This window comes from Xenopus laevis, chromosome 9_10S, assembly GCF_017654675.1.
Source record: "Xenopus laevis strain J_2021 chromosome 9_10S, Xenopus_laevis_v10.1, whole genome shotgun sequence".
NCBI classification, from domain to species: Eukaryota; Metazoa; Chordata; class Amphibia; order Anura; family Pipidae; genus Xenopus; species Xenopus laevis.
In genome coordinates this window covers 100,183,542-100,198,525 of record NC_054388.1, presented here as the reverse complement: position 1 = coordinate 100,198,525, position 14,984 = coordinate 100,183,542, and the positions used below count along the sequence as shown (strand labels likewise).

Sequence of the window (14,984 nt, the reverse complement as noted above, 5' to 3'; positions counted from 1 at the left end):
TGGAGTAAATTTCCCGAACAACTGCGCATGTGACGAAAGTCACGGAAATTTCCAAAAATGTTTTCGCCTCATCCGCAGTTCGGGACTGGAAATTTACACCAACTGCGCATTCGCAGAACCTTCCGAAAAAGACAGAAGAAAGAAGATGGCTGCCGTGAACTCCGTAGGCTAGAATCTGCACGGAGGGGCGAGTAAAAAATTAGGGGCATTTGCCCGGGGGGGGGGGGGGGGAGTTAGGCTTTGGGGAGAAGGGAGGGGGGTATACCCAGGGTAGGGAGGAGGTTTTTTTTTTTTTTATTACGGGTTGAATTCTCCTTTAAAGGACCAGTAACAAAAACAGTTTTAAAAAAAAAAATTTTAACGAAAAAAAACCACCAAGACAGTTTTAACTTTAAATTTGCAAAGCTTTTATTAAGAAATGACTTACCGATTCTCTGCATGCGCTCCTCTTTAGAAACGGCGACAGGGTGAAGATCCATCGTGCGGCGCTCGATTTCTCCTCCCTGGCTATCTCCTATAGAAGACAGGGAAGAGAAATTGATTGCCGCACAATGGATCGTCGCCATGTTGCCGTTTCTGAAGAGGAGCGCATGCAGAGAATCGGTAAGTAATTAATTAATATAAGCTTTGAGAATTAAAAGTTAAAACTGTCTTGGTGTATTTTTTTCGTTAAAAAGAAACACTTTTTTTTTATATGTTACTGGTCCTTTAAGGTACACTAGTATCCATAAGTAAGAGAGGGAGTTATTTTAACATTCTTGTGTAACTGATTGAATGGCTTCATCCTACGTTTTTCTAGTTGGTATGAGCCAGGGAGTTCATGAAATGCATTTGGCTGGCATAAGAAAAATATATTGTCAACACCTACTACAAGCATACAATTATTTTATGTTGAAGTGGAAAAAAAAAAGAGGAATTTAATACATTTTTGTATTTCTTTGTACTATAAAAATATATATATATATATTAATATCTGTATAGTGTCTGTATAAAGTGTTGCGGTCACCCATTGGCTACTACATGGGTTAAAGAATACTTGTTTTGTAACATACTGTAAATGTAAGTTATTTATTATCTCATGCCTTTGAATTGTGGGCTCTTTTTATTTCCTTGTTTTCTGTGTGGAGGTTATTTAATAAAATTTGGATGCTGTTTAACTCTTTGCTAGTGTGGATCTGATTGAGCTTTGGATCCAGGGCAGGGCATAAAGATTCCAGAGACATTTTCCACTTGCACCAAGAAAATCTGAAGGTTAAGCTTTTTCCCCACCTCTGTTTATCCATTAATAGAGAACTGTTGTGAAAATGAAAATTTAATATGTGTCATAATGAAATAAGGAACTTTGTAAATACAATCCGTTAAATATTCTGCATCATTTCTGTATTAATCAAGTTTATGTTCACCATCCATCTGTTTCTCTTCATTCTTTCTTCATGCAGCCGTTGGGTGTCGGATATTCATTGACAGATCCAATATATCTTATAGGGGAAGCTTTCTTTTCTAACAGATGTATTAGAGCTCAGTCAACTGATTCCAGTACTAACAAAATCTAATTAAATAACTGCCTTTTGCACAAATCCTGCATGTAGAGAGACATGATGACACCCATTTATTGTATAGCGCAGTGAAATATGTTGGTGCTTTATAAATACATGTTAAAGGTGTTGTTCGCCTTTCAGCTAATTTTTAGTATGATGTACAGAGTGATATTCTGAGGCAATTTGCAATTGGTTTTCATGTTTTATTATTTGTCGTTTTTGTGTTATTTAGCTTTCTATGCAGCGGCTTTCCAGTTTGCAGTTTCAGCAATGTGGTTTCTAGGGTCCAAATTACCCTAGCAACCTCTCAGAAACTGTTTCTCAAAACACAAGAAATGACGATAGCGGCCAAACAGGTACATATTAATATAATTGTCTTTATTATGAAACATCTGTTTTTAGCTGCCAAACCTGCACAGTAATGAATCGGAGAATAATGATTTACATGAATTATAGACTCTTACAATTAGTGCAAAAGTCCCTGGTGCCAGACCCCATGTATAGCCTCTGTCCCAGAAGAAGTTGTCCCTTTATTTGATTCCACCTGCTGCTAATATCCCTGGCATTATTGGGAAAGTGTGGGCTCCCTCATCCCAACTACTCCTACTGTTCTTATCTGGCTGTGAGTGGGATTGCCACAAGATTAGCAACTGCAAATAGGAGACTAGGGGATGCATAATATTGCTATCATATGTACACTGCTTTCTTCTGAAGGGCAAATAGTAAGAGGGCAAGACACAAAGAATACCGATACAGTGGATGGCTTTTATTTTTTTAAATTGCATTCCTGGCCTGTTCCCAGTAATATATGAACAGTCCAGCTCATTGCATTGTAATATACAGTAAGTCTGTTTGGTGCCATATCTATCTATGACTCCATTTTATTCAAATTATCCACATTTTTAAAAATGATTTCCTTTTCTCTGTAATAATAAAACAGTACCTTGTACACGGTCCAATGTAACATATGGTTTATCCTTACTGGAAACAAAACCAGCCTATTTGGTTTATTTAATGTTTACATGATTTTCTAGTAGACTTAAAGGGGTTGTTCACCTTCCAACACTTTTTTTCAGTTCAGTTGATTTCAGATAGATCACCATAAATAAAGACTTTCTCCAGTGACTTTCTATTTTCTGTGTGTGACCATTTTTCTAATATTGAAGTGTAAATTTCATTTTTCACCTTCTAAAACAGCTCTGGGGGGGTCGCTGACCCTGTAAACTGTTCTAAATTGATACATTCAGTTGATACATTTCTTATCTTTGTCCCTGCTGAGCAGAATCCCTGGGTTTCATCAAAAGCAGCTTTTAGAATTGATACAATAGTTGCTAATACTGAGATGCTGCTGAAAATGCTAAATGCTGCAAAATGTAACAGTTTAGAGTCTGCACCTGAATTACTGAGCTGCCAGACGCAAACACCAGAGACATTCAACTTTAAACTTAGATTTTGAAAACATGGTAAAAAATAAATAATGGAAAGTAATCGATAAAAATCTTTATTTCTGGGGAACAATCTGAAAACAACTGAACTGAGAAAAAAGTTTGGAAGGTGAACAACCCCTTTAAGGTATGAAGATCTACAACAAGCCATATATATATATCACAAAAAAGTACCACACTCATCTGGGAACTAGTGCAAATAAGCAATTTCTTTTTCAAGAAAAATGTCTTTTTCAAGAAATCACTTATTTGCACTAGTTCCCGACTGAGTGCTACCTTTTTTTTAGTTAAAGAAACATTAACACCAAAAAATGAAAGTGTTTTAAAGGAGAATTCAACAGTAAAGTAAAAAAAACAAAAAACCCTAACCCCTCTACACTACATAGACCTCCTCCCCCCAGCCTAAGTGTTACCTCGAGCAAATGCCCCTAACTCTTTACTTACCCCTCGTGGAGATTCTGTCCAGTGGAGTTCACGGCAGCCATCTTCTTCTCTTCGGTAATCTTCGGGAAGTAAGTGCCCTATCGGCGCATGAGCAGTTGGAACATTTTCTGTTTTGCGACAACTGCAAATGTGTGAAACTCATAGAAATCGTCAATGTCATTGCAAAAATTACCGAAGAAGATGGCTGCCATGAACTCCGCTGACAGAATCTGCACCGAGGGGTAAGTAAAGGGCATGTGCCTAGGGGAGGAGGGTCTATGTAGGGTAGGGTTTTTTTTTACTTTACGGTTGAAGTCTCCTTTAAAGGAATTACAATTTAGTGTAGTGTTGCCATGAACTAGTACAACTGGTGTGTTTGCATCAGAAACACTACTATAGTTTATATAAACAAGCTGCTGTGTAGCCATGGGGGCAGCCATTCAAGCACAGGATACACAGTAGATAACAGATAAGTACTACTATAGTTTATATAAACAAGCTGCTGTGTAGCCATGGGGGCAGCCATTCAAGCACAGGATACACAGTAGATAACAGATAAGTACTACTATAGTTTATATAAACAAGCTGCTGTGTAGCCACGGGGGCAGCCATTCAAGCACAGGATACACAGTAGATAACAGATAAGTACTACTATAGTTTATATAAACAAGCTGCTGTGTAGCCATGGGGGCAGCCATTCAAGCACAGGATACACAGAAGATAACAGATAAGTACTACTATAGTTTATATAAACAAGCTGCTGTGTAGCCATGGGGGCAGTCATTCAAGCACAGGATACACAGTAGATAACGGATACATTCCGAAGAATCCCATTGTATACTACAGAGTTTATCTGTTATCTGCTGTGTATCCTATGACTTTTCTCCTCTTTCAGCTTTGAATGGCTGCCCCCATGTCTACACAGCAGCTTTTTGATATAAACTATAGTAGTCTTTCTGAGGCAAACACACCAGTTGTACCAGTTCAGGGCAACACTACATTATAACTGTCATTCCTTTAAAAAACTAATTTTTTGGTGTTCTAGTTTCTTTAAAGGAGACATATAGGATAAATGAAAAAAAACAAACTAATTTTGCAGGCAATTATAAGTAATATATGGTGTTGCTTTTACATGGTGCTAAAAATTATTATCTTTAAAAATCGCCTCTTTATTGGAGCTCCCTATAGATGTTCTGTTTCAAATGAGGGGTGGGCATTTCCTAATGGTCCCTGCCAGAAGCACAGTAGGAGGGGGACAGCCAATCACAGCCCTGCAGTCACACAAGTACAAACAGGCTTCAGTTCCCTATCAGGTCCTGCTAGCTGCTGATTGGTTCCTGTCCTACAGTGCAGTGAGCTGAGAGCCGCTGGCTCCCCTGCACAGCCTGGGAATTCAGGGAGCAGGAAGTGGTTTTTGCATAAATATCCAATAAATCAGCCTGAAACACTACTTTTTAAGCACAATTCTTCTATATCTAAATAAGTATAACGCACTGGTACTAGGGGTGGGGTTATTGCATCACTAAAGGCCCCCATACACGGGCCGATAAAAGCTGCAGACAGTCGGCAGCTTATTGGTCCGTGCGTGGGCCAATCCGATGGGCGTCCCGATCGATATGTGGACGAAAGTGGGCCTATCGATGTCGCCAAATGAGCGGATCTCCCTGTGTATGGCCACCTTTAGAGCCAACTAACTGGCCACAGTGGTGGCAAACCCGATCTCTCATCTCTATTCTGCCTGATGAGTAAGCCCAATCTTTTAATCAGATATGGGATCTATTATATATTATACAGAAATCGGTTATCCAGAAAGCTCACCTCACTTGATCATTTATTAGCGTTCGGTTTTCACAAGGCTAAAAACCAGAACAGAAACTGGAGACCCGAACCTTTGAAAAACCAAACTGTTCGGGTGAAAACCGAACAACCCTATTTCTTTAATATTTACCCAGCACCCCGGGTACAGTTGAGGTATATAGTAAAGGGCAGTGCTCCTGTTTGTCCCACATATATTTATAGTACAGAAGTCAGGCTCTTGAGCAATCAAATTGGTTTTTTTTAAATACTTTTTCTATATTAAATGTTAACCAATCAGTGATTAGCTTTTTGAAGCCAGCTGCAAGGAGAACAATGAACGCAGCAATGTGATTGGTTGCCATGGGCAAATCCGCCCAGTGTTGATAAATGACCCCTGCTGGGTCTTGCACTATATATAAAATAATGAGAATAAAGGGAAAGCCCACTCAGGGGATATTCAGAGAATCTTTACTCCATTAAGTGACACAGATATGGAGGCGTTTCAATCCTTTGAGGGGGAACAGGAAGTGATCGTATACAACTTATATGTCCAACACACCTCAGAAGTAAAGTATAGACTCCTAATAGTGAGCTGAGGTAATATGAACACATCCCTGCGCTACATTGCGCGCTTACCGATAATATTACGGTAAAAACGAAGCTCATCATGAGAAATCACCTGACCTGCGCCTGCCATACACTTTAGCAATACTGCCTCACGCGCTGCTCATTCACTGGCAGCGTTCGAAGTCTCCCGCCCACCGAGGCACTCACTTCCTATTGAGGTCCGGCCCTTTCCGCTCCTCCTCGCTGTGCTGTGTAGCAGAAGGATAGACGCTGTCAGGGGTGACCCTAACGCAGTAGCGCAGCATGGCTAAAAAGAAGAAGCTGGGTTTAATCGCCGAGATGGCCAGGAAGATTCGGGCCTACAGGGAATTAAAGGACCGGCCTCGGGACTCCCAGAAGTATGCCCTGGACTATCAGGTTAGTAATACATCCTATCTGGCTCTTCAGCTTCATATTCTCTTTAATACATTCAGTGCCAGTCAGGATGTCTCCTTCTTAGCAACTTTTCAATTGGTCTTCAATTATGCGCCTCATTCTTCTGACTCTTTCCAGCTTTCAAGAGGTGGGGGGGGGGAGGTCACTGACCCCCATCTAAAAACAAAGTCACTGTAAGGCAGCACATTTATTCTTATGTCTACCTTTTAGTGTTCATCTTTCTGTTAAGGTCCTATATTATTCATCTTCCAGTCTGTTATTCCTATTAATGACTGGTTGCTAGGGTCATTTTGCACCCTAGCAACCAAGTCACTGAAATATAGAACGGGAGAGCTGCTGAATAATAAAAAAAAAATGAAAACCAATTGCAAATTGTCAACGAATATTACTGTCTGCATCATAGTAAATGTTAAGTCAAAGGTGAACTACCCCTTTAAAAGTGAACTGTGTCAATCGAACTTTATGGCAACAAGAATTTGGCACAGGTTGGGGGTATTGGAACATTATGATTTTGTGCTGTCTGACCATCAAAAACCACGAATAATAAAAAATTAAAACCAACTGCAAATTGTCTCAGAATATCACTCTTTACATTATACTCAGGGCAGCCATCACAAATCATAGGGCCCTGTTCAACAAAATTTTCTGGCCCCCCCAAGCCCCACCCCAGATGCCACCCACACCACAGTAAAACAGTACTAAAAACAGTAAAAAGACACACAAGTTATAAAAAGCCATTGTAGTCAGGGCCCCCCTACAAGTTAAAAAAAACATTGATAGCCTGGGCCCCCTTATAAGTAAAAAAAACACTGCCAGGTCCCCCTAATAGTAAAAAAAAATAATTAGCGGCCAGGGTCTCCCATAAAAGTAAAAAAAGACCATTGGTGGCCAGGGTGTAAAAATAAATAAATAAAGACCATTGGTATTCAGTGGAATTTACCTTTAAAAGTCTTCTTCATTCTCCTCTTCGGGTCTATTTGCCAACTTTTGGCAGCATTCGGCTCCAATCAGCAGCTTTTTGAAACTTCGGGGACTCAAGGGGGTCCCAGTAAATTCAGGAGGTGCATCGTGGTTGGGCCCCCTTATAGCACTGGGCCCCTTATGGTTGTGCCCCCCTGATGGTGGCCCTGATCATATTAAAAGTTAATTTAAAGGTGAACAATACCTTTTAATGTACTGTATCATACCCTGGAACAGTGATCCCCAACCAGTGGCTTGTGAGCAACATGTTTATTTTTCAATTCCAGTCTTGGAGGCAATTTTTAAGTACATAAAAACCAGATGTACTGCCAAACAGAGCCTCTTGTAGGCTGCCAGTCCTCATAGGGGCTACCAAATAGCAATAGCTTATTGGGCAGGAACTTTTTGCATGCTTGTGTTGCTCCCAAACTCTCTACAATTGAATGTAGCTCACGGGTAAAATTGGTTGAGAACCCCTGGCCTAGATATAAACTGTATGCAATGATATGTACTGCTTCTTCAGAACACAAGGTATAAGAGCAGTCTTCTCTCTCTCTCTCTCTTATTATGATTTCCTTTTTTTCCGTACTAATAAAACAGAACCTTTTACTTGCTCCCAACTAAGATATAATTAATCCTAGCAAACCAGCCTATTAGGTTTATTTAATATTTACATGATTTTCTAGTAGGCTTAAGGTATGAAGATCCAAATTACAGAAAGATCCATTATCCAGACAAACCCAGGTCCCAAGCATTCTGGATAACAGGTCCCATACCTTTATCTTGTCATTTAAATCCTTATCCACATAAATGGGGCTTCGTAATATCCTCAGCCCTCAGCCTCATGCTTTTATATGGTGATGTATAATATCCTTTTATTTTACAATATGTGTTCACTATAGATACATATATAATATTTGTACACCTACAGCACTGATTTTGTGCATACACATAAATCACTGATTCATAAAAACATACTAGAAGTAAGCTGTAGTCAGTGATGCTGTTAGGGTCAGGCCACACGGCGTCTTGGGGAGATTTGGTCGCCTGGCGACTAATCACCCTCGTTTTTGCAGCGACCAATCTCCCCAAACGCCTTCCCTGACTCTGCGCCGGCTAAAATGAAAAAACGCTGGCGTTAATCACACGCGGCGGTTCGTTTTCCGAAGTTAAGGAAAGTTCGGGCGACTTCGGAAAACGAATCACCAGCGTTTTTTGGGTTTTTTTTTTTTTTTCATTTTAGCCGGCGCAGAGTCAGGGAAGGCGTTTGGGGAGATTGCTCGCCGCAAAACGAGGCGATTAGTCGCCAGGCGACCAAATCTCCCTAAAACGCCCTGTGTGGACTTACCCCAAGTGTCCAGACATGGTTAGATGGTGTCCGTACCCCACTCAATCTTTTTAAGTTTCTAACTTTTTTTAAATTATTTTAGAACATGACTCGACCCCTCACTGGCAAACGTTTACCAGTCCTCGCATGGGAGGACGTGAGAAACGAGAACCGTCTATTCACACTGCTTACTGGTCTGCGTTCCTTTGGCATCAGTAGAATGGTGACTAGGAAGTCTTGGCTGGAACTTTACGATGAACCGTGTTACTGGACAATTACAAAGGTCAAAGTGGATTATACAGCTGAGGTGAGAAAATGCATAATTTTGGATGGCCATGAATGTACATGTTGTTCCAAAAAATGCAATTTACAGACACTCAGAGCCTTGGGGTTCCATTGGTGTTTTGACCAACCACATGAGCTCAATGGAGTATCTTGCTGAGTATTTATTGGCACTGTATACAAACTGTTATATGTACAGTCTTACAGTAGGGGGCAGATAAGTGTCTCCAGCCCAGTGAATGTTATCTGACACCACTGCTGCATGGTTCAGATTATGACTGACTGTCTGTTTGTAGCTTTTCCCAATGTTGCTGCTTTGGGCGTATTGCCACGTCTAATTTCATAAACAGGATAGATATTGTTTAGATTTGAACGCCAGGCCTTACGGTCTTTATCCACTAGGAATTAGGTTTGCATCCTTTCAGGACAGGAAAGTGATTAATAATGATCAGATGACTTTATACCTTATCCTGTTAAAGGAAAACTATACCCCCCAAACAATGTAGGTCTCTATAAAAAGATATTGCATAAAACAGCTCATATGTAAAATCCTGCTTCATGTAAATAAACCATTTTCATAATAATATACTTTTTAGTAGTATGTGCCATTGGGTAATCATAAATAGAAAATTGCCATTTTAAAAAATAAGGGCCACCCCCTGGGATCATATGATTCACGGTGCACACAAACAAACCAAACATATTAGATCACATGAGCCAAATAACAGACAGAGTTCTGTCTTTTGCTTTCACACTTCTTCCTGGTACAGTTAGAGCTGCAGTATTTCTGGTCAGGTGATCTCTGAGGCAGCACACAGACCATCACTAAATGGTGGTTCAAGGCAAGAGATGTAAAAGGGCAATATTTACTTAAAAATATATATACCAGTTTAGCAAGAGTCTTTAATATGCCATTTAATTTGATATAAATTATCTGTTGCTTAAGTATTAATTTTGGGGGTATAGTTTTCCTTTAAAGCAGGGACATACTAAAACATTGGCCAAAAACAAATCCTGCAGATTCACTGTTAACTAATTATAAAGAAGGCATGCCGTTTTTGATTTATTTTTTTTGCTGCTGCTGTAAACCATTGCAAAGTGCTTTTGAATTCAGGCATTTTTAATTATAACCGGTAGTTCTTTCTCACAAGGTAATGGTGGCCATAGACACACAGATCCGATCGTACGAATCGAGGATTCGTACGATTTTCGGATCGTGTGTGGAGTGTGCCGACATCTTTCGCCCGGTGGAGATCGGTCGATCGGTGAGGTTTGATTTTGACCCGACCGATCCCGCCGGAGCTCATGGCACATCGTAATCTGATCGTTCGGCCATATGGCCGAACAATCAGATTACCCCCGATATAGCCATGCCTGTTAATGGCATATCGGGGAAAGATCCGCTCGTTTGGCGATGTTGCCAACTTTGCATCTATGGCCACCTTAAGGATGAGGATCAGTACAGGTATGGGATCCGTTATTTGGAAACCCGTTATCCAGAAAGCTCCAGATAAGTCACATTTTTAAAAATGTTTTCCTTTTTCTATGTAATAATAAAACAGTAGCTTGTTTTTGATCCAAACGAAGATATAATCAATCCTTACTGGAAGTAAAACCAGCCTATTGGGTTTAGTTAATGTTTACATGATTTTCAAGTAGACTTAAGTTTATGGCGATGCAAATTACGGAGATCCGTTATCCGGAAAACCCCAGGTACCGAGTATTCTGGATAACAGGTCCCATGCCTGTATTATAAATATTTTGGTACAGAGCCAACAAGTCTATAGATAATAGTTATAGGTTACCCTGTGACCCTTCACATGCTATTCAACTGCAACCCCCTACAGGATTTAGCATCGCGTTTTTGTGAATTAGAGTTAACATTAAACGGATGGCTGCAGCTTTCTCTTCTAATGCTGTTTTTCATTTGTGATCTCTCCATAACTAACCATATAATATATGATAAAGACATTGCCTAAAAACGAATCATTCCCTGGAGGAGCCACTGGAAATGATCTTGCTTGTTAGACTAGTCTCATTTGCACTAGGGTCCATTAACCCTGATTACTGACATACCAGTCTTGTTTTTATTGTATTTTAGAACATGGATCATGGAAAGGCTTGGGGCTACTTAACATTCAGAGGTAAGTGTGAATGTGTGCTGTTTATCTAGGAGAATCAACCACACAATCATTGTGTTTTCTCTTTTATATAACATACATGCTCTGGATTACTGAATAAACCTGCATTTTACCCACAGGAATAACCATTTCATGATGTTCAGACATTTGGATTTGGTTCGGCATTTTCATTTAGAAAAAAGCGATTAAGCCGCTCCAAACTCACCCCCTGCGTGGTGTTCTTAGTGTAGCTCCATTTTTGTACTCCGGGTGCTCTGCCATCAGCATTCCCATTGAAATAGTATTTGTTAAAGTATTAAGTATTGGAAAAGCATCACTACTGTTAAAAGAAAAGGTGGTTTATTCCAACAGGTCACTGACCAACATCACCTGACGTGTTTCGGGAATAACTCCCTTAATCATAGGCGTATGATTAAGGGAGTTACTCTGCTTTTCCAATTTTTTTGAACAAATATAATCATTTAGAGGCAAAGTATTCTTTACCACCAGGAAGAATATAATTCTGTACACATTTATTAGCAGCTGTCCCCTAATCCAGTCTAATCAAGTGACACATGTTTATGGGAATATGCAGAAACTTCCTCTGTATTCTACAATTATTCTACAATTTCTCTTTTATTGTCTTCTTTTATAGGCAAGCCTGAAAATGAAGTAAAAGAAATCCCTAAAGTCATGTACCATGACTGGCGCCTTGTGCCACGACATGAAGAGGAGAACTTCAAGCGCTTCACCCCAGTGCCAGATCCAGAACCAGTCAGATATGTGCCATACCCACCTCTTATGCGGGCCATGATCCTTGCGCAGATGCAGAAAGAAGGAAAACCACTGACTGAACCCATGTTAGATCTCAAAAGGACAAGCTTCTTCCCCAAGGACTACTTTGAGAAAGAGAGAGAAGCCAGAGAAGGGACAGCTGTCTGAAAAGGACTTCATGGAGATCTTTAACCACTGGGTACCACGGTTGACAGGCTCTCATTTGAACATCATATGGAAGAAAATCAGCAGAAATCGGTGTACAATGGTGTTTTAATTCTAGTGGAACTGGCAAGAGGTTTGTAGAGGAATACGATTACTCCATTTTGTTTTTTTGCAGAGTACTCTTTAAAAGCGTCATTTTGCAATAAATTAACCATAAAGAAATAACAGGCACGTAAAGGAATAGTAATGGGTGTAAGATGAAAGTCACTATAAAATAAACATATATTGTTTTCTACAAAGAGCATATTTTTGACTGGCTGGAACAATTTATGATTGGTAGCTGCAGTGTCTGATGCTTGGCACTAGGGGGAGCCCCTGACCTGCTAAAATGCTCTCCCTACTAGTTCACCTTGACCCACTAATATTGTTGCAATATTCTTGTTAAGCATATTCTAATTTGGTTTCTTTTAATTGGGTCACTGCTGTTGTCGGTCTTTTGCATGCTGTTATATAAACTTTTAGTAAATGTACCATTTTCAAGTGGGCTTGTCAAAACTTAGGCAATAGCATATGGTGTGTTTATTCACCCATTTTAAATCTCGGCAGGCAACAAAATGCCCCAAAATACCTTTGCATAGCACCACATGCCAGTTGAATTATGTAATCTTATGAAAGTGTAGAGGAGAGCATTTTTGCACAATTAATCGACACAACGATTCCAGTAATCTGCTTTGCAATGGTTCATTTGACCGTTTTGTCGCACCTGGGGAAGTGCAATTACCCCGTGGGTGACAAAGCACCCGGTGTGCCATTGCCCTATAGCTCTGTCTGATTTATTTTGTTCAGTGGTACATATAAGTTCAATTGATATGTAAATCACCAATTCCTCTTATTTAAAATAATTCCCAAATTCTTAAAACATACAAGGATTGTTTATTCAATTTATAATTAAAAAGGAGAGAAAGAAACCTTGTTTGAGAATGTTTGGTCTTACTTGTTCGCCACCACCCACTTAACAAAAATTTTTAATACTACTTGGAAGAAAATCTCTTTAAGACCCGTTAATTAATTTCAACTATCAGTTTATCACTTCTTGATGATTTTTTTTGTATTCAATCAGAAAACACACCATTAATTCTGTGTATCAATTAATTGCTGAAGCTCTAAATAAATAAATTAATTCAAGTGATTATTTGTAAAGTGCAGGTGCTTTTCCATTAATTATGAACTTAAATGATAAAAACTAAAAATAGATGAATTTAAGTGATTACTTATAAAGTGCAAGTGCTTTCTGATTGCCTATTTTACTCCAAATCCCATTTCAATTCATTATATATATATATATATATATATATATATATATATATATATATATATATATACACACAAATACAAGAGTCCTCTGCACTCAACCCATTATCAATATATTTAAGACAGAGACATTTTGTGCATACTGCTACTGAAAAATGCCTTACCCTTTAAACAAAACAGGGATTGTTTGTCCATATATTGCAATATATTTAAGCTGGCCAACTACGTCAAAGTCATCCCATATCTGGCCAGTCCTATGCTCAATTTTCATCTGATTCATTAAGAATTCTATGGTTTCATTATACATTTTATAAAAGGGACGAATACGTTTTACCTGCAACTTACTTGCTGCTTTCGAAAGTAAAACTCCCAAACTTGGCTGCCCTTTTATTAGACACCAGTGGGATCACCTGACTATAGTTGGAGGGGGTGGGAGCTACAACATATATATATATATATATATATATATATATATATATATATATATATATATATATATATATATATATATATATATAAAACATTAATTAGTAAAATGACCAGTGCTAATAAGTAAATAAAAAAGGTCTATTGATTTCTGTCTCTCAAGTTGCTCCTTGGTTAAAAACCAGGAAAATGAAAATGGATAGTTGGTGGAGTTACTCCCATAGAATCTAACTCCATTTGATTCTAGTCCTTGGGAGTACCACAAAGTGGGAGAAGGCAGGAACATTTCAGGAAAAGTATCAGGCTCATGTGTTTTAGGGGAGGCGTGGGGGGGGAACAAGCTACTTGGGCTGCTGATGCTCTCTAATAATAGCACCACATGTTCAAATATGGAGTCTAAAACCAGCTGTACGTGCCCCACTTAGGTTATGTCGATTTGGACCATATTGCCCATCCATGTGGGCATCCAGCAGTCTTATATGGTGCAGGTCCAGACTGGCAGTCTGTGGTTCTGGCAAATGCCAGAGTGGCTTCTGTAAGATGCCATAGACAGTCATTATTTATTGAGCTTGTGGGAGTCTGTTGATCCTTTGATTAAGTAATGAATGGAAAGGGGTAAAAAATTCAATTAGCCAAGATGCCCAGTGCAGTGTGTATAGAGCAGCCACATTATCAGAGTATACCACACCTGAGTTACCAACTTCTTTAAAGATGTGCTTATTTGGCGAACTTAGCATATCTACCTTTGTATGGCGGGGGCAGTGGGACACTGACTGATACGCAGTTCCAATTTATTTTTCTGATCAATGACTTCTTCACAAAATAATTTTGTTGTAGGGCTTATTAACATCTAGTTATGATTCAGTCAAAAAGTCAGTGATCACAAAAACAAGCAGCATTAACATGTTCTGCCCCCATTCTAAACCCTTTGGACCCGCTGACCATCAAGAATCAGGAAGTGCTGTCAAACCGGAAGTGACATCATTGGACGTAGGCGTGATCAGAAAAAAAAGAAGTAAAACAGGTAGTACGGTCATTGTAAACCGGAAGTGACATCATCAGAAGTAGACGTGCTCAGAAAAAAGGAGTAGAAATCGCTATTGAGAAGACCCGTGGCCCGACCTGCAAACTCGCAGAACCGCCAACCCGTGTCTATACCCGTACCCAGAACTTCTACCTGCAACCCGCTGGCTACAGCAGGTTTTTGCGGGTGCCCGACCCGCTGCAGGACTCTAACAGGAGGCTCAGTTAGGCGGTACACCTGGTTTTTATGCAACCGAAATTTGGCTCCAAGCCTGGAATTCAGAAATAAGCACCTGCTTTGAGGCCACTGGGAGCAACATCCAAGGGGTTGGTGAGCAACATGGTGCTTGAGAGCCACTGGCTGGTGAACATATAGAGACTGGGGGCAACT

The 14,984-nt window shown here is 39.6% G+C and overlaps 1 protein-coding gene across 1 annotated transcript; it reads left to right on the top strand.

Annotated features, from left to right (window-relative positions):
* Positions 1-6,019: 6,019 nt before the first annotated feature.
* mrps34.S (mitochondrial ribosomal protein S34 S homeolog) lies at positions 6,020-13,022 on the top strand (the record flags this gene model as incomplete). The annotated part of the gene is given in 4 exon segments (NM_001087302.1): positions 6,020-6,187; positions 8,596-8,799; positions 10,876-10,918; positions 11,550-13,022. Coding segments are annotated over 4 exon segments (648 nt in total). The 3' UTR covers positions 11,837-13,022.
* Positions 13,023-14,984: the final 1,962 nt, after the last annotated feature.